The sequence below is a fragment of the Danio rerio genome, chromosome 11 (genome assembly GCF_049306965.1).
Source record: "Danio rerio strain Tuebingen ecotype United States chromosome 11, GRCz12tu, whole genome shotgun sequence".
Taxonomy (NCBI): Eukaryota; Metazoa; Chordata; class Actinopteri; order Cypriniformes; family Danionidae; genus Danio; species Danio rerio.
Window position 1 is genome coordinate 45,443,550 of NC_133186.1, and position 21,585 is coordinate 45,465,134.

A 21,585-nucleotide genomic window follows, 5' to 3' on the forward strand; every position below is an offset into this window, starting at 1 on the left:
TTGGAAGGATGGATGGATGCTGGATATTTATATATGGTGGATGGATGCTGGATATATATATATATATATATGGATGGATAGATGGATGTTGGATATATGTATGTTGGAAGGATGGATGGATGCTGGTTATTTATATATGGTGGATGGATGCTGGATATATATATATATGGATGGATAGATGGATGTTTGATATATGTATGTTGGAAGGATGGATGGATTCTGGATATTTATATATGGTGGATGGATGCTGCATATTAATGGATGGATGGATGAGAGGGATCCTGATTGTTGCAATTCAGTCAAAAGCACACTCTTGTTGGTCACTAGGGTGTTGCTATGTAAATTACACTCATCCGTAGATGTTCAGTCTTCTCTATCTACAATACCTGGTTGTTGAGGAAGGCCTCTGCTTGTTTGGTGTCTCTGAGGAAGATCTGGTAGGCGTGAGACTGAGACAGCAGGTTCTGTCGGTTCTCCCACATCTTGTGAAGCTCATTCCAGCCGGTGTCCAGCGCCTGGAGCCTCTGCCTTAGGAACATGTACTGCGCGTCCGTCTGGTCCTGCGTCACCATCTCTCCCATGTCCCGCATCTTCTGGTAGTCTTCTTCATAGTTGTTGATCTCATTCTTGATGCCTTCGTGTTGGGCTAGCAGCTTCTCCGCTTCAGCTAATGTGTTGGGCATGTCTTCAGAAGCGATGGCCGTCTGTGTGCGGGATAGCCAAGACTGGAAATCGTCCAGCTCTCGGAGGAACTGCTGGAGTTTGCTGGCTTCCCCAAGAGACTCCTCACGGGTTCGGAGGGTTTCCTTCATCTCCTCCCAAACCGCGGTGATTTCAGCTAGCCGTCCCGTGATGGCTTTGGCCTGGTCGGGGTGTTCTCCAGCTAATCGATCTGCTTCTCCGCGGAGGTCTCCTAGTTTGGCTTCGATGGCGGCCAGATCCCGCTCCATGCCGGTGAGTTTGCGCTGTAGAGCCATCACTCCTGTCAGGTCATTCCCCAGCTCCTGCGTGGACTCGATGACTTTTGTTTTCTCACGGATCCAGGATTTGGTCTCGTTGCAGTCAAGATGGTAGTTCTGGACTCCCAAAGCGGAGTTCAGAGACTCTTTCTTCTGGTCCACCAGATCACGGAACTGACTCCACCTGTGGAGAAGCAGGGTTATTAATTTTTTTTTCCCAAAATATACATTTATTGGGTTTTTCTTTGAACTTAAGAACTAAAATATAGAAGGAAAATGTATGCATTTAGCATTGTGATGGACGATGGCATCGGCTATCGGCCCAACCCTAAGGTGTGTTACGGTAGGGAAAGCCCTAATGCATGTCCTATGTGTGACATGATGTCAGATGCTCCAGGGAGTGAAATCTGAGAGTAAGTAAGATCGTTAATAAAAATAAGAGTTATACAACGTTTCTTGGTATAATCCCTACCGTTTTAGATCTCGTCTTGACAAGAGATGAAAATTTTAAGTTTAACTTTTATGATATGTGTTTGTCATTGTGCCAAATTGCACACCTAACATAGTAGGCTACCTAATATGGTAAATAAGATATATATATATATATATATATATATATATATATATATATATATATATATATATATATATATATATATACACACACACACACACACAGTTTAAGTCCCTGAATTATCAGCCCCCCTGTTTATTTTTGTCCCCGATTTCTGTTAAACGGAGAGCAGATTTCTTCAACACATTTCTAAACATAATAGTTTTAATAACTTTTCTCTAATAACTAATTTAATTTATCTTTGCCATAATGACAGTAAATAATATTTTACTAGACATTTTTCATACAGCTTAAAGTGACATTTAAAGGCATAACAAGGTTAATTAAGTTAACTAGGCAGGTTAGGCTAATTCAGCAAGTTATTGTACAACCATGGTTTGTTCTGTAAACAATCGAAAAAAATATAGATTGAAGGGGCTAATACTTGTCCCTAAAATGTTTTTAAAAAAATTAAAAACTGTTTTTATTCTATCTGAAATAAAACAAATAAGACTTTCTCCAGAAGAAAAAAATATTATCAGACATACTGTGAACATTTCTTTGCTCTGTTGATTATAATTTGGGAAATAATAATAATAATAAAAAAAAATAAATCAATCAATTGCAAAAAAACAAAAACACAATTTTTATAAAAAAAAAAACATTTGATTCAGATTTTAGTGGTTAGATTGTTTTCAGCAGGTATGTGTACTTTCTGTCCAGTTAATTAAATAGAAAAAAAATCTTAAACATGTTATCATCTTTTCCACTAAGTGCTATGACTTGCCTGGTGTTGAGTTTGTCTTGTTGGGCCTTGATGTCCTTCTCGCTGGGGTGTCCGCTGTGGATGAGCTGCCTGGCGATCTGGTTGACCACAGCCACACGTGAGGCCTGGTTATTCATTTCAGGCTCCAGACTCTCAAACCTAAAACAACATAAAAAAATTAATAAACTTTTACCAAATTTCACATTTTTATTAAGATGTTCAACAACACAGAAGCTAGGATAGATGTGGTATGTGCTGGGTATATTGTAGTATTTTGTTATATGTTTGTGTACATGATATTACATGATTATTACTATATTATTGTTAACACCGTTGGTCATCACAGATTAATACTTTTAACATATATTTTGTAATATTATTAATATAATAATTATTTTTTATTATTATTGTGATTATTATGACTATGATTGCTAAATGCTATTTAGATACTATCAATTCTGGTTGTCATTGCTGTTTATACATATTCCTGCTATTCAATTATATATATTTTTAAACGCAGCAGCTCTGAAAAATAATAATTGCAATATGGGCCAATTTGTCCTTGAGAAACGGAGACAGTGATATGCGACCGCAGTACAGCGAGCTCAATCTGTTATCGAGCGCAGCAAATGTCCAGGCTTTCATGTGTACTGCTGTTCTCCAGCAGCGTGACTCAGCATGAACAGATGCGGCGGTAAACGCTCCTAATTACGCTGGCTTGAGAAAAACCAAAATAACTGATTATTGTATGACAAACAAATTCATAACAATAACTTATCAAAAGCATTCCAGATGCATTCACTAAACAGCCAATACAAGAACTTTCAAGAAGCACCATTGATTTCAAATCAAGCACCATTGAAATGTACACCCCCAGCATTTGTACAGTAGCACCATAAAAGTCCTTACTGTACTCAACATGGTAAAGAGTCATGTTCATTGAACTTTAATAAAAGATGTTGAATTCAAAACTAGTAATAGTCAAATGTGGTTTCTGAAATATTTATAAAACGTACATTATTTTTTCTTGTAAAAGACATTATTTTAAAATGTTTAAATTACAACTTTTTTGTTTTGTTTTTCATTTTGTTTCTGACAGCAGCATGACAATTGATAAAATAACACCAAAAACTAATTTATTTAAAATTTAATTCAAGCACCTTCAAGAACCTGTTTGTTTTTAAGTACTTCCCAGGCCACATGTCTGAGGGCCTACTCACACTATGCCATCCGTACCGTGCCCAGGCCCGTTTCCCGGATCGTTTGAAAAGTGTGAGTGCGCTGAATCTGGCTCAAGCACGGTTCACTTGGCCGGCCCTGGCCCGGTTGGAAGAGGTGGGCCTGAGCGCGGTTCACTTGGGCTTTGGCGCGGTACGCTTGTGTGTGAGTGCAAAATGCGCCAAAGCCCGAAACTGAAAGCGAGACGTGACTTTTAAGGGACTGTTTCATATAGATTTATTAATCAATCTTACTGTTCAGTGAACGCAAACTGCCGTAGTTTATTAAAGACGAGAACTCCTCACTGCACGTCAGCTGCGCGCCTTCAGCAGACCTCCTCATTCCTGCAGCACGAGGGCTTTATGATTGTTTATTAGCGACAAAAGTGGCGGATCTGTTCGGCGAATTATCTGACTGCGTGTCCCCGCATCCCTAAGGACTGTTTGGTGAGATATTTGACTGCATATCACTGCATATCAAACGACTGAAAAGATATAACTAGCAGGGGCGGACTGGCCATCTGGCAATTCTGGCAAATGCCAGAAGGGCCTGACCAATTTTTAAATGTGGGCCGGTCAGTTTTTTTTTTTTTAATATGTATTGTTTTTAAGTGCAGACAGCTTTTATCTCTTGCTAGATGTGGTATTATGATGATGATAATTAAAAAATAATAATAATAAATGTTAAGCATGTGGCCCAATCGGCAACTGCCGCCTGGTTTCAAGATGGGCCGACCCAATCCAAGGTTACCCGGACATAATCAAAATCTGGCAGGAATGTCATATTATTTCACCCTCTTTACACCAAAATAAATAGTGAATGTGTGTGTCTGTGGGTGGGGCTGTGTCGGTGTGGTAATGTGGGCTGGTGTGGCAACAGTGCCAGGGCAGAATTTTTGTCCCAGTCCGCCCCTGATAACTAGAGAAATCTCCACTGTGCTGCTGAGTGAGAGAGCGCTTCTCACTGAACAGCGCAGCAGTGATGACGTAAGCGTGCCGAGGCCCATTTGTGGTGTGAGCACGGGCCGTCGGGGGAGACGGGAGGGGGGACAAGCGTGCTTTGGCCCGGTTCGAGGCAACTGTACCTAGTGTGAGTACGGCCTGAAATTCAAGTACTTTCAAGAAGGGTTGAACCCTGTGAAATATCAGGCTGTGTTTCATCCAATGTATTATTCGTCCATGTATTCCACTCGTAGATTGCTTTTACACCTGTAGTGCTTTTCGTAAGGTTAAAAATTATATATCGTAGCATTTTACAGCAATTTTGTTTCCGTTTCACACCAGACCGACTGCTCTGAAGCAAGCCAGCTGAAACAAACCTAAAAGCAGTCACATGCCAACATTCACATCAGTCGTTGGCTAGATGAATTTCCTGAACTGCACAATTAACATCACAATTAATGCGGCGTTAAAATGTAGCAAAGTGTCAAAAAACCTTTTCTCATCTTAAAAAGCGAGGTACTTTTTGCATTAGGGTTAGTCAGAGGTCGCTTCACTTTCCCACCACAAATGAACCACTCCAGGGTTGGTTTAAATGCATACTGAGACCATTGTTTGGTCCAATTTGGTGCGCAAACAAAGGGCTCTATTTGGACGATCCATGTGCAAAGTGCAAAGCACAGGGCGCAGACGCGTTCAGAGCGTGTCAAAATCCACTTTTGCTATTTTAAGGACTGAAAAATCTGCTTTGCGCTGTGGCGCACGGTCTAACAGGGTTGAGCTTATTCTCTTAATGAGTTATAGGTGTGTTTTGAGAATAAATCAATCAGAGTCTCATCTCCTATTCCCTTTAAGACTTTAAGAATCAGTTGCGTCGCGCCATGGCGCATTTGCTATTTACATGGCGTATTTTGTAAGTAGAAAAATTGAACGTTTCACTAGTGAGAAAACAGTTAACAGAGCATCTACAGTGCGGGAATGAGAGATGAGGCCTGATCATTATCTACTTTCACTTTCGCTCTCGTGGATAGGGAAACGTGTTGTACGCACAGACATCTATTAGCCTACATAAATAATTTCATTTGTTAAGCGCAAAGATTTGTTTCAAAACTATTTCTAAATTCAGTTGTAATGAGCGTGTGCACGTCTAGAACGTGCTGACGTGAGACGTCTGCTTTAGCCAATCAGAACAGTCAGACGCATTCACGTCTGCATGGTTTATGAGAATAAAAGCCTTTGAATATTTTTCCAAACACATTTAGCTGCTAGAAATTAGGCAGATAACGTTTATATGTTCTTCTTAATGCCAACTGTGTAAATAATTATCGATAAGATGCTTATGACAAGCCGTTGTTTGTTTACCTTCAAGCTTTGCGTGTGCCCGTGAAACAGCCTGTGAGCGGCAGAACACACATATCATGTACATCTCCACATGGCAACAGGGTTTTCAGCGCTGTGTTAGCGATCTCTGGGTATTCTGCCGTTACTTTAATCCAGAACACCGGCAGAGTTGTTGTCTCGAGCACTGTTTTAAGGCCGCTGTCATTTACGATCTCCACCAGTTGGTCTTCTTCTTGCACGAACATGCTGGTTTGTTGACAAATGGGTCACGTATCCATTCCCTAGCCGTTTGTGGGTCCTTTGAGGTTGGGAAGTAGCGATCAAACTCCTTTAACAGCGAAGACTGATGATCGTGCACCAGCTTGGTGAGTGAGGGCGCTAATGTTTGAAACATGTCCAATATGCCTCAGTTTGGCTTTAAACGCAGCTACTTTATCTGCCAACTTAAAGATAATTCATTCTTGTGCAGCCCGGTACTGACTGATCCACTGACCTGTACCGGTCCGCGGCCCGGGGGTTGGGGACCACTGTATTAAGCAATGTCTAAGCAAGGCTCACAAATAACGCTCTCTGCGCTGGACTTTAGACCAGCTTTGATCTGGTCTATTGTGCAGTCTATTTTAGTTCCTCAAAATAGCAACGCGCCAGCAATGCGCCTCAACACACCTCCTTTTTTAGACCAGAACGCCTATAGGCGCACATAGGAGCGCAAATGCATTTGCTATTTAAACAGCGTGCTGCAAAACATCAAAAGACTCTTGCGCCAAGCTGAAGCTAGCAAACAATTGTGTCGCGCCTTGCGCCACACTGCGCCGGGTGTATAATAGGGCCCTATGTGCGAGTCTGTGTGAAAGCACTTTTAATTCTGTGATTTTATTACGACACCAAACACACATTCTCACCTGTGCTGAATGACCTCCAGATCCTCTAGTTTCTCCGGGATCTCCATGCTGTTCAACCACTGCTCTTTCTCATCAATCCAGAGCTCGCATGCGTCCGCTTCGCTGAACATCTTATAAAGCGCCAGGGCGTCCTGCAAAGCCTGCTTCCTCAGCCTGGTCAACTCCGAAACCTCCTTATAACGCTCCTCGATGCCCGCCAGCCGCTCGCTAACATTAGCACTCTTCGCCTGCTCAGGAGGAAGAGTCTGGGCCTGTTCATGAAGAGCGTCGATGACTGGACGATAGCTAGCCACTTCAGTTGATGCGTCTTTATGTTTCTTGACCAAAGCTTGGGTTGAAAACTCATCATGGCCGACGTCAGCGGTGGAAACGATTCGAAGAGCGTCTAACGTCCACGTGTCGACGTCATCAGCATCAGCTTGGAATTGATGAAGGCTACACGCTTCTTCCAAACGGGTTTTTCTTACAGATGCAAGCTGTTCTAGAGCCGCCCACTGCGCTTGGACGTCAGCGATGCGTTCTCGGATTTTAGCTTCACCGAAGTGACCAGCATCAGCCATGGCTTGGCCTTCGCGTACAGTGTGCTGGAGGTGTCCAGAACGACCGCTCATTTCGTCTTCCAGAGCACGATGTTGGCTTAAAAGACGCACGGCGCCGGTTAGATCCTTCCCGCAGTCGTCGGAGGATAATATCTGCTCTTTTTCTCGAATCCAGCCCTCTTCTTCTGCCATCTCCCAGAAGAACTTCCAGAGGCGGCGGGACTCTTCTAGACGAGCGCGGCGTTCGGCTGCGAGCTGTGTCAGTTCTTGATAGCAGAACTCCATGTGGGCCACACGGTCACGGATGACCTGAGGATCACACGGTTTGTAGCCTATAGCAGGACAGAGAGGAGAAAGCATTAGAAGAGAGAGAAAAAATGGGTGATTGGCATCTTGGGATTCTAGGGTTTCATCTGCATTCTGAGCAATATTATTATGGGGATATAATTTTGTTTAATTATATATATATATATATATATATATATATATATATATATATATATATATATATATATATATATATATATATATATATATATATATATATATATATACACAGAATTTTACATACTCTACATATAAAAAAAATACTTTTACATACTTTACATATAAAAAAAGAACATACTATTTTTTTTTTAAATGTCTGATGGTCAATTATACTAAACATTTACTATTTTAGGTCTGTTAGGATTACCTAAATGATTTACATTTGCTAAATGGAAGGATATTGAGAGAATTTGTTTTTTTGAGAATTTTGATTAGTTTCTAGATAGTCAAAAGTTTACACACATTTCCTTGGTATTTTTTTAGCTTTGCTTTTGAGCTGTATAACTTTGGTCAAACGTTTTGGGTCTTCTTCCACAAGCTTCTCACAATAGTTTGCAGGAATTGTGGCCCATTCCTCCTGACAGAATTGGTGTAACTGAGTCAGATGTGTAGGCTGTCTTGCTCAGACAAGCTTTTTCAACCCTGCCCACACATTTTCTATAGGATTGAGATCAGGGCTTCGTGATGGCCACTCCAAAACATTCACCTTGTTGTCCTTAAAGCACATTTGAACTCATTTGGCAGTGTGCTTAGGGTCATAGTCTGTTTGAAAGACCTATTTGTGGCCAAGTTGTAATGTCCTGGCTGATGTATTGAGATGTTGCTTCAGTATTTCTACATAATGTTCTTTCTTCATGATGCCATCTTAGCTGTGAAGTGGACCAGTCCCTCCTGCAGCAAAACAGCCCCACAACATGATGCTGCCGCCCCCATACTGCACAGTTGGGATGGTGTTCCTGGGCTTGTGCGCTTTCCCCTTTGTCCTCCAAATGTAACACTGCTCATTATGCCCAAACAGTTCAATCTTAGCTCCATCAGACCAAAGGACATGTCTCCAAACATTAGTCTTCTTCCCAGTGTAATTTAGCAGATTGTAATCTGGCTTTTTGGTTGATTCTTTCTTGTTGATTTTCCCATGTTGTCTCACAAGGAAGCAGTGTGTTTGAGCTTTTCCTTAAATACTATTCTACAGCTGTGCCTTCAATCAACTCAAATGTTGTCAATTAGCCAATCAGAAACTTCCAAAACCTTGACATCATCATCTGAGCTTTTTCAGAGGCAGAATAATCTTATTGTGTGTAAACTTGACTTTCAAGAAAAGTGATAACAATTTCTCAAAAAATCTCTCATTATTCTGCTATTAAGCGGAACAGAAACAAATGTGATAATCCTGACTTACCCAAAAGAGAAAAGGTTTAGGCACATTAACATCTGACTTTTTAAAAAGTTGTTATGTGTCTTTTAATACAGTGTATATTTACATTTAGCAGACGCTTTTATTCAAAGCGACTTACAAATGATCATATCATTATCATACTTATAAACATATCATATGAACTTCTGGTTTCAACTGTATCTTTGGATCTGTGTGGGAAACCGGAGCACCTGGAGGAAACCCACGCCAACACGGGGAGAACATGCAGACTCCACACAGAAATGCCCACTGGCCCAGCCGAGGCTCGAACCAGCGACCTTCTTGCTGTGAGGCAATCGTACTACCCACTGTGCCACCATGATGCCCCATTTAAATTCATAGAAGAAAAAATGTCTTCTTTTGTGTTCAGCAGAATAAAGAAGCTTAAACTGGTTCGGAACAATTAGAGGGCGAGTAAATGATGACAAATTTTAAGACATTTTTAATTTACAGTATAATAATATTATTTTTTTTTTAATAATTTAATATTAAATATAATTGAATAAATTAATGCACACTGCTTTTAAATAGAAACACCAGATAATGTCACAAATATTAATATGTGAATAACTTAATTTTGAGAAAAAGTTCAGATACCTTATAATTAAAAAGGTGGCAGTGCTGGTTAAAACACTTTAATCAGATGTTCTTCACAAACCTGTTCACTATTGTGTACAGTAAACTTTCATGGCTATTCACAATTTTTAAATTAGTGAAGTTACTTCCAGGTTTTTCGTGACTGTGGGAACCTCACAAAACTATACTGTATACATATATATTCAGGCAAAATGGGTGTGAGAAATTAATTGCAGTTGAGTAAAATAAATAAGATGAATGCATGACAACACAAACTGAGGTAACACTTTATTTTGATGGTCCATTTGAGTATTAGTAGACTGTCTGCATAATATCTGTTGATACAGACATTCAACAAACATTTAACTGACTATAAAAAACTTTGCAAGTACATGTCAACTTACACTAACAACAACCCCAACCGAACAGTCTACTTATAATCTAATGAGAATTATTTGGCTTGTATATGCAATGCTTAAATTCAGCAAATGGACCACCAAAATACAGTGTAACCCAAACTGATGTTGCCGGAGAAGGAAACTAGCATCAAATGTTGATGTAAAGAGTTAATCATTTGTGCACTATAACACGTAATAAGGAAACTCATGTAAACACCTTAATCAGATTATTGTCTTATTCAGATTAGGGCAAATAATAAGATTACTGATGTCCATGTAAACATTCTCCTACTCATGCACTGTAAATAATGCTGGATTTCACATATTTCATTTATGTTGTCCCAACACAAACCGATTAAGTTAACAATTTTAACAAATTTTTTTAACAAAAGTTATCCCAATGAAATCTCAAGAATGGAGTTGTTTCAGCGCATTTTAAGTAAGTAAAACATGCAATATTTTTTGAGTGTGTGCTTATGTTTATCTCTGGTTTATTAAGTCTCACCCTCCTCATCCACAGCAAATCTCTGTGCGTTGTTGTTGACGGCTTTGACGCGGTCGGCCTGAATGCCGATATCAGCCTCCACCAGAGCGTGTTTCTGCAGCAGATCTTCAACTCCCAGCAAATGCTTCCCATAATCCTGAGACAACAGCAGCATCTGTGGAGGACAGCAGACGACCGTCAGCACGTCAAACTAAAAGCTGCATATTAAGATGCATATTCTACTTGCTATGTAGATGAAGCAATCTTGATTATGCTGAAGTCTGATGGCTCTTAAGATTAAAATAAACTTGATGCTCCTCATTTGTAATGTGCATCTGCTAAATGAAGGCGTCACTGAATACAATCGATGTAGAAACAACTCTCACTCAGGAAATGCTCAGCTTTCTCAGCCCTTACAGCATTTTGCAAGTTCAATGGTAAAATAAGTTGTAGTTCTACAGAAAAACACAAGAATTAAAGCTAATGTTGCCAAGTTTTGAGAAAAGCCATCAATAAAATCTGTCATTTTAGGCCATAAACATCACTTCATTGTAGGCTTGAGCGGTATCCAAATTTTGATACCGTCAAACCTCCTCCCTATTTTACCCCGGTATACAGTATTACCGTGCATTATTAAAAAATTATGATGTAAGGCTCAGACAGCGTCACTAAACTGTTGGCTTGTGCCTAATCCATTCAGAAAATGAACAGCGTATATGCGACCTTAGGTTCGCAGTCACCTGGAGTCCGTTCTTCGTACCTCGCTTAAATGATCTAAGATTATTTGGCAGATTCTGGATCTGTTAATCTTGATAACTGATCTCTCGCTAATTTGGTTCTTCAGACAAGTTCGCGAATCAGATTAGAATGTCTGGATAAACTGATCTGAGATCGCTGCGTGTGTTGTGAAGGACAGATCTATCGATCATCGAAATCATGATCAGCAATGCAACGATTGGCTGACGGCACAGCAGCGTAATGACATCATCTGATTAATATTCAATTATCCATGTGAGCAAAATTACATCAAATTAGCAGTAAACGGTTTGTTAAATATAACACGCAATAACCTTCCACATTTGTTGTGAGCTGCAGGCTTTACACTTTCATGTGTCTAGAGTATTCATCATGTATTTCAATACATATTAATGTATTTAGTTCTACATTTAGAAAAGATTTTCTTTATTGTAGTAGCCATTTTTTTAATCGGTGTAAAGAATAACTGGATGTTTACAAAAGCATTTTGATATTGGTAAAGGCGTCTGCAACTTTTGTGAAGCATCAAATCACCGGCATATTAACTATCAAAACATGTTTATGACTGCATTAATGTATTTATTTTTTTTTAAGTCACATATTGTGCATGTCTATTATCATAAATTGTACTACAGTGATCTAAAAAGTTCATATAAATAAGTTTTCTCTTTGCACCACCAGGTGGCAGTCTTTGTACTTTCATTTCGAGGGTGCAGATTGCATACGTTTTATTAATATGTATAACTTTATTTATTTTATTAATAACTATAACTTTATATATATAGTTAAAAAATATTTACCATTTTCTCAAGCGTATAACTACTACTGTAAGAAAATATCAGAATTCAGAACATACTTTCTGTATTATCTTTGCTTAAACTGAGCCGATCTAATCCTGTTTATATGAATTGAGCCTGCTCCCGATCAAGTTTGACCTAGCAGAACTGTTGCTATGACAACAACTGTCGGATCAGCTTTGAAGAACGAAACGATCCTGGATCGTGTCAAATCGTCAATATCCAAATCCAGCTAACTGAGTAATCCACGTACGAAGAACGGACCCCTGTTTGTCTTGTTCATATCAGAGATCTGCGCAGGGCACTCTCTCTCATGCACACATACACACACATGCATGCACACAGAAAGAGAAAGAGAGAGAGAGAGAGAGAGAGAGAGAGACACACACACACACACACACACACGCACACACGCACACACACAAACACACAAACAAACAAACAAACAAACAAACAACAGCATCCACTGATGCGCTGGTGCTCGCTCGCTCGGGAGCGATATTGTTAGACCGCGCGCCCGGTCCCTTTCAAATTACACCAGAGTGACGGACCACTCCCGCGCTTTATTCGAAAATGCATTCCCGCACCGCAAAAAATCTGGTCAGCTCCCACGTTACAGCAGCGGGAATGCAGACCTCTAGTTCGTATTTACCACATCTCACTTCTCGTTCGGTGGAAACCGGAAATACAGCCAAACTGCAGGTCACTTGGTACACGACTCGCCATCTCAACCCTCCCTCTCCCTCTCTCCTCCACACTGTCCCATGATGACAATCACGCATACACATTTGTAGGCATTACATAAATAATATCCAATATTTCATACTTGTCTCCTATTTAAGTGTATTGTTTTTTTATGATGGTATAACGGTATTCAAACTAAAACCGTGGCTATTTTTAGATCCCGTGGTATACCATATTACCGTATTACCGCCGAAGCCTACCTCATAGTCATCTTTAAGTTTATTGCACATTGAGTTTGAAGTTTAGCACGTTGAAAAGTAATTTAACCGTAATTACACTTACACACTGTATTGAGGTTTAGCGGGGGGGGGTTGCATTGGAAGAAATGCTTTGAGAGGTATTTTGCCACAAGTAATAAATGCATACGAAAAACAAAATGCATGAAAATTTCAACTTCAGTGTGCAAAGACTTTTACGCTGACCTTCATCTCGTCCATCCAGTCCATGATGTAGAGCATCTCCTGGAAGACGCGCTGCAGACTGAGGTTCATCTCCAGCCTCTGCCTGCGGGCCTTCAGCAGCTCCAGCAGATACTCCCACAGCCGCAGCACGTTGTCTTTGCGCGCTGTGATTCGCTTGATATCGTGATAGTTTTCAGTCTCCAGCTCTCGGGCCACGGCCACCACCGCCTGTACACGCTCCTCATACGCTGCTATATCAGTCTCAATGGCTTCGTGTTTTTTGGTTGCTGCCTCGACCGCCTGGAGGTCGAATCCGAAATTGTCCTGCAGAAGAAAAATGTGAATTTAAATATTAAAGATGCACAAATATTTATCCATGTTAAAGATAATAATGTTATAACCTCATTGGAAATGCAGCTCAATCTGAGAGTTTGCTGGTGATCATCATCCTAATATTAAATAATTTTAAAAAATGCAATTTTCCTGGCAAATTAACCCATTTTTATTGAAATTTGTAATGCTTTTTTACCCCAATTATGCAAAATACTAATTTAGAGTTACTGATTTTAATGGTAAAAATGATTAAAATAATATAAATAATTTAATTTTAAACATTTACTTCCATAAAAAATTTTAGAAATATATTTTAGTAAAACATATAAGAAATACCATATAGTAAAAATGCATTATAAATATCATGTATGTTTACTTTTGGAAAAATTATGAAAAAAAATCACAATAAAATTATGCAGTTTAATAGAAATTATAATATGCATCAAGTAATAACAACAAAGAAATATTAATAGATTTGTTGTGAAAAAAATTAGCTTAGTTCTCAGATTTTCAAGTTTTAAAACAACATACTGCTAAATAAATATTTAAATATAATTTTGCCCTTTTAACTAATATTGTAAATAAATAATAAAGAAGAAACGACCGTCCTGTGCGTCCTTTAAACACTTCACCACCAGGGGGCACAAAAGTGCTTCAAATAGTAAGATAACATTGCAGCTGCAGTCCAGGATTATTATGTGTGTAAGTGTGTGTGATGTGTGAGAGTGTCACCTGTGAAACGAGCCGCTGGTTTTCGCTCAGCCAGGTTTCTCTCATTGCTGCTTTGCGGTCGAAGCGTCTGGCGAGCTGCTCCAGCTTCTCCTGTCGGATGAGTTCAGTCCTCAGCGCCAGCTCTCGCTCGTGTTCGGCTTTCTCCAGACGCTCCCACGCCTGAAACCACAGCATATTAGTCAACACACACACATACACACATTTACTTCAGTAAAATACTGCAGAATCATATGTGCAGCTTATGCCTTTTAATGCCAGCCTGCTAAAGGAAAATTACAGGATTAGATTTCATACAATACTGAGATTTAGCAGAGTTTTGTCTTCACAGAATGCACATTCATAGTGACAGTCATACTTGCATGGTGTTTAGCTATGCATAAATAGGTGCATAAACTAATTGTCTTGTTTTTCATTTCAAATACATATTAAAAAAAACTACAAAAAAGTCCATCAAGATCAGGCCAGCTTACGCTTAAGAGAAAAATGCTTCACTCACAGACATATTTTGTTGTTTATTTTAGAAAAACTGAAAACATTAAAAAAAATAAATAAAAAAAACACACATTTAAATAATTTTTACATATTTTAAGCATAATAAAAATAAATAAAAAAAAAAAAATCAAAGAGAGGACCTAATATGAGATTTTTCTTCATTTTTTCATTCATTTTCTTGTCGGCTTAGTCCCTTTATTAATCTGGGGTCGCCACAGTGGAATGAACCGCCAACTTATCCAGCAAGTTTTTTTACACAGCGGATGCCCTTCCAGCCGCAACCCATCTCTGGGAAATGAGATTTTTCTTATTTGAAAAAATATATTATACATTGAATTACTTATTTTAATATCTAGTCAATATTGCAGATTGTAGGTTATGCATCCATTTATTATTTTTTTATTTAATTAAATAATAAATTGTTTAATTTGAATGAATTTTAATCAGGGCTGGGCGATGTCGACCAATTTGGTGTCCAATTTGGTGTCTAATATGAAACATTGCAATGGATGATGGCATTGCTATCATGTGAAAGGGGGGTTGATAGAATCGACGTGTCTGAAGAGCAAGAAGGGAAACGCACGATTTCCAGGAGATTATCACTCGTTTACGGGCATTATGAGTCCCGCAAATGCATAGACACTCCCGAAACCTCCGGAAGACTTGGGATATCTGAATATCACGTTTAACAACTATAGTGAGACCCGATCCAGGGGTACATCCTTGATAACTGAACTGTCCGACGTGCACTGCTCAGAGGAGTGCATGACAGTGTCGCCCCATTAACACGGGGCATCAGCTTCTACGCTTCCCAATCACTTTGAATATGATGTCAGGCGTTGCTGAATGGCATTGTAAATCCGTTGGTGCCGCTTCAGAGGTGTTGCTTGCTGCAAAAGTTAGGACTCGCTCAACTTTAAGCGCCGACGGAAGCATCAGCCAATAGGATCGCTGTATGCAAATACACCAGCTCAGACAGTGGTCTTATCACTGACCAATTTCATTGGCTGACGCTGCTATGACGATCGCGTCAGCCACAACTTCAGACACGCCCACTGTCAAGCGCTGACGCTGAAGCCTCATGTGAATGGGGTGTGTGTGTCTGTGTGGCTCTGTCTGCGTGTGTGTGTGTGGTCATGTAAAGTGCGTTTTCAGCAGACGGAGGGCTTTACAGAAATGCTAGGTAAAACGGTGTGGATGTGGATCATTTTTGTTCTAAAATGCCATTTTAACACTAAGACGTATTAGTGTAAACGGGGCCTGAGTGTGTATTTTTCTCGAGCGGGTTTGCGACGGGGGCAGGGCGGAGGATTGGCTTTGCCGGCTAAAGGCTGATTTATACTTCTGCGTCAAACGCCGTCGTATGCTACATGGCTGACGCATAGCCCTTCGACGTGGCCGTCGGCGTCACTGATGTGCACCTCTCAAAAAATGTAACTACACATCGAAACAACATGTAGCGCAAGCTCTGTGATTGGTCGGCTTGGTAGCGCTGATGAGTCTGGGCGGAAACCGAGAGCCGCGCGAATGGCGCGAGCGATTGTTTACAAGTGTGGAGTCCCGTGAAGGAGCTCCGGATGGAAAGTTTTGTTCTGTGTTTACCTCATACTTAAAGTTGTTGCACGTCCGCCAGTTCCTGCCTCAAAATGAGCGAGTTTGAGCCACTTGTACATCCCGGAAGTGTTCAGGAAAAGCAAAACGGCAGCGAAGAAACTCGACACAGAGGAACATAAACACCTCACTGCCCACTAGTGTTTCGGAAGTGTTAATGCAGACCAACAGAGACAGCAGCAGAAGTATAAATGCACAGCTGCGCGCGTTGCCTGCGCCGTGAGTTACGCCGGTCACTTGACACAGAAGTATAAACCAGGCTTAAGCATCATGTTGTCTATTGGTCAGCGGCGATGGTCGATGCCATCGTCTATCGGCCGAACCCTAATTTTAATTTATATTTAAAATAAAATGCATGAGTTAAATGTTATTATTTTTTAAAATGAAAAAATTGCAAAAATAAAACATTTTAAAGATAATATTTCTACCATTTTAATGAAAGAAACTAAACTATTTTTGCCTTTTTTAGTACAAGTCCTGTTTTTTCAAATGCAAATTAAAGTCAGTATATTTGTAACACAGGGAAAAAATATTAGTGACAAAAAAACCTACTTTGTCATTTTCAATTAGTTCTATTGTCTTGACTCCTTTGGCATATTTACCCATTTAACATATTTTAAATAAAAAAGAATCAAATTATTTTGATGCATTTGTCAAAAAACACCTAACAACTTGGTCCTGAAAAAAAAGCATCTTAAATTATTCAATTATTTGTGCTGGGAAAACAAGACAAAACCTCTCTGATATAGGTTAAATGAGTGAAAATGCTGTGAATTTGACCTTGTTGATGTCTGAGATGAGTTTTCCCTCTCGTGGCATGTAGACCTTCTGGTTATTAGCCCTCATCTTGCTCTGGATGGTAAACAGAAGCACCTCCAGGTTTCCCTTCTCAGTGAATCTATGGAGAAACAGCAGAAAATAAGCTTCAGTTGGCTGTTTGTTTTAATGCAATGCGTGGTATGCTTCTGGCAGACGCTCACTTGGGTGGTTTCTCTACGGTCCTGTAGGTGTTGAAGGCCTGAAGCTGCTGCTGGACTCCAACCAGAGAGTTTGCAAACTTGCGGTTATTGAGGATGATGATGGTTTGTTCAATCCACTCCAGCAGATCAGACGCCAGAGACTCATATTTCTCGATCATCTTCTCAGTTTCGATGGCGTTGTCAAGCACCTAGAATAGGATATACAGAAAAGTAGTTTTAATTAATAGTAACCCAGTTCAAGTGCTTCCGGTGCGTTAAAAAATCTTCATGTTTAAGGTCTGTTTTCTTTAAAAGTCGGTGATCTTCACTGCCTGATTGATATACGTTATGAAGTGGGTCTCAGAATGAACAAGAAACACTGCATTAATTTATATTGTTCCGCATGTTTACCCTAGTATTTTTAATGTAGTTTTCCCGCTCGCCTGCTGCTCCTGACGGCGCTTGCATTTAAACGGTTTTTCATCTCATTTTATGCTCAAACTACTAAATGAATGCTGAAGTCTGTTTAACTGATTGCATTTTAATTACATGACAACATTGATGCTGTAAAAGAAACCGTATGAGACTGAAATTAGTCACATAAACCTTTCAACATGAGGTTTATATAGCTGTGCATATAGCCCATGTGAGTCTCATTCACTATAGAATTTAAGTTCAATTAAGTTTAAGGGAGCTTAACAATAAGGTTATAGCTTTAAAATATTTTTAATTTAAATATAATTAATATTTAAATGAACGTAATTTAATCATTTAAATTAGATATTACAGTATTTAATACTAAAAATACATATACATCATATAATAAAAAAAACAGAAAAGACTGAATTATTCAGTTGCTAAAAATATTTATTTTAATTTTAATTTTTAAAAACAGTGACTTTTTATTAATATAAATATTCAAATTAGACAATTTCTAATAGTTACTGTACATATTTAGGTAACACTTTACAATAAGGTTCATTAGTTAATGAATTTACTAACATGAACTAATCATGAACAAAATGTGTACAGCATTTATTAATCATAATTGAACATTTACTAATGCTTTATAAACATCCAAGTTCGTGCTTGTTAACATTAGTTAATGCACCATGAGTTAACATGAACTAACAATGAACTATTTTCATTAACTAACGTTAACTAGCATGAACAAATACAGTAGTAAATGTATTATTCATTGTTTGTTTATGTTAGAAAATGCATTAATTAACATTAACTAATGAACTTTATTGTAAAGTGTGACCCTTATTCAATTTATTTCAATCATTTATACACTGTTTATTTTTTAGCTTCCATTTTTTTCTAAACTGATGTATAATAATAAACATAAAAATGTAAATATTACTAATATTTGCATTTCACAAACATTCATTTGGTCACTTTTTTACTATTAAATTTTTTATTGTTTTGCTTTAATTAAAAATGTAAATCATTTTATTTTTAATATGAATTTTTTTAAATATGAGCATTAAATAAATTATCATTTATAATAAACTAAACTTTGCATTAAAAATAAATATTATATTTTTTGCATAAAAATTTAATAAAAATAAACAGGACACACAATACTGAAGCAATCAGTCAATAAAATGCTCTATTAACAGATAACAGAAATCAGATTTAAGTGTTTTAAAGGCTTTAAAGACCTTTCCAATACGTTTTCCCTCCACTTTCAAGGCCTTCATCTTGGAGAAATAATGGTAGTATGTGACGACATAAGTAATAACAGACTTCTCATCGGGATGGTCTACGCTGATATCTGCACAACAACAAAACAAAACAAAACAAAGTGTTATTGTGTGCTTCATGATGAAGAAGTCCAAACTCATTACTGAATTTACCTTCAGGATCCAGGAGTTTGGTGAGACCCAGATGCTGTTCGGCCAGATTGAAGGCGTTCTGCAGGTTATAGTGAGCGTTGGACTTCTTCAGTTTGTCAAAGTCAATCAGGTCTGGCCTGGAAAGATTAAAAAGCACTGTTAATCAAAGTTCCCTTAATTTTGCTATTATTATTGCTAAAGTTCCTAATTTAGCACTGGAGTCTCTTCCATAAGATTTACATCCATTCAATGTCAAAAATAGCTTACTTTCTCATGTTTAAAATGAGAAAACTCCTACTCTGATTGGTCAGATGACCCTACTTGGCTCTTATTGGTCTGATTACTTTTTTACCGATTACGATTACTTACAATTGGTCAGATGGCTTTACTCAGCCCTTATTGGTCAGATGGCCAACACCTTAATTTGCCATATGGCCATACTCCAATCCAACTGGTCAGATGACCATACACTGCTCTGATTGGCCAGGTGGCCCAGCTCAGACCTGATTTATCAGATGACTCTGGTCTAACTAGTCAGATGGCCATACTCCAATCTGATTGGACATTCTGATTGGTCATATAGCCCTACTCAACTCCAATTGGTCAGATGCCTTGCCTTGCCTTATTGGTCGGATAACTCTGCTGTAATTGGTCAGATGAGCCTACTTAGCTCTTATTGGTCAGATGGCCAACTATACTCTAATTCGCCAGATGGCCAAACTCCAATCTGATTGCAGATGACCAATCTGATTGGCCAGGTGGCCCTACCCTGATCTGATTTGTCAGATGACTCTGCTCTGACTAGTCAGATGACCAAACTATACTCTAATTCATCAGATGGCCATACTCCAGTCTGATTGGTCAGATGTCCATACTCTGCTCTGATTAGTCAGATATCTTTAGTCAGAGGGTCACACTCTGCTCTGATTGGTCAGATGACCACACTCTGTTTTGATTGTTTTTCATGGCATCAATATATGGCTGCTCTCTGGTGATTTGAAGTAGGGCTTTTATCTTTGTTTGTCAGTCCTTTTGAATAAAAGCATCGACTAAATTAATAAATGTAAATGTAAATGATGGCCATAGCCTGCTCTGATTGGTCACATGGCCCTAGGGTCATTTGACAAGGGCAATCAGCTCTGACTGGTTAAATAACCCAGCTATATTCAGATGGCCTAACGTTTCTCTGATTGGCCAAATGACCCGACTCAGCTCTGACTCATCAAATGGCTTGGATCTAATTGGTCAGATGGCCTTACTCAGCTCTGTGTGGTCAAATGGCCCTACTCTGCTCTGATTGGTCAAGTTTCCCTACTCATCTCTGATTAGTCAGATGGCCCTACTCTCTTCTTATTGGCCAGACTGCCCTACTCTGCTCTGATTGGTCAGACGGCCCTGCTCAGCTCTGATTGGTGCATTAAACACAACTGTTACCTGTGTTTGTGAATGAGGGCATTGAAAGCCATTCCATCACGCCAGCTGGTGGTGAAGTTGTGGATGTTGACGTTGGGATAGCTGTGAAGCACAGAAGAGCTGTCAGACATCAGAAACACAGACATGTTGAAGTCTTTAAATCTGGACGTTCACTCACCCTGCGGTCTTCATCTGGCACCACAGAAGCAGGGCGTCCTTGGCTGAGCGTTTCTCTTTATTGTCTTCTGTCTCAACGCTGATGTCTTGGATCTGTAACACACACACACACACACACACACACACACACACACACACACACACACACACACACACACACACACACACACACACACACACACACACAACACAACATCATGGCTTTGTGCATTTAAAATGACATTAAATGTCAAATAAAACATTGCGTAAATAAATCTCTAAATTGACTAAAGGGGGTGATGCTGAACCTGGAAGCGGAGGATGATGGTCCAGATGAGTCCGAGTGTGAGTCGGTGGTTGCCGTCGACAATATCATGTGATCCCATGTTCTCCAGATGCACACGCTGCTCTTTGAGGAACTGCAGGGCTTTATCCACATTCTCCAGACAGTGGATCCGCATGCGGCCCTTCGTCGGCTTCGGCTGCACACATCACAGAAGATGCTTGAGTTATTATGGGACATTTTCATAATGCATCCTATTGACCTTAGGGAGACTTGTCACATTTGTGTGTTTCTCATCAGCAGAAGTCATCATAAACTTAAGAGTGCAGTGAACAGGAGAGTACAACAAATCATTTGTTTACAATCCTATTTGCTGAAATAATGATAGAAAAGCTCCAGGGTGGTGTTATCAAGACTTTCAGAAGAAGGAAAACAATAGTGTGAGACTGATAACGGCAGCCAGAAGAGAGAATAATGTCAGGTGTACTGTGCTGCCCCCATACACACTGCATTACACACCTATTCATAATCAATTATTTGTAGCCCACCGTTTCAACTATCATGTTGAAATATTGTGCAGTTGTAGTTAATAGTCAGTGATGATTTGAGTTTACATGTGAACAGTGAGCAGTGCGGTAAGGGTTAACTGGGA

The 21,585-nt window shown here is 39.3% G+C and overlaps 1 protein-coding gene across 1 annotated transcript in view; it reads right to left on the minus strand.

Moving 5' to 3' along the window:
- sptbn1 (spectrin, beta, non-erythrocytic 1) overlaps nt 1-21,585 on the minus strand; it is a 95,547-nt gene that overhangs the window by 40,512 nt on the left and 33,450 nt on the right. The window contains 13 exon segments of the mRNA NM_001365192.1: nt 387-1,143; nt 2,300-2,437; nt 6,678-7,548; nt 10,437-10,590; nt 13,135-13,437; nt 14,179-14,337; nt 17,062-17,179; nt 17,262-17,449; nt 18,908-19,020; nt 19,103-19,218; nt 20,516-20,596; nt 20,673-20,764; nt 20,959-21,132. Coding sequence (NP_001352121.1) covers nt 387-1,143; nt 2,300-2,437; nt 6,678-7,548; nt 10,437-10,590; nt 13,135-13,437; nt 14,179-14,337; nt 17,062-17,179; nt 17,262-17,449; nt 18,908-19,020; nt 19,103-19,218; nt 20,516-20,596; nt 20,673-20,764; nt 20,959-21,132 — 3,264 coding nt within the window.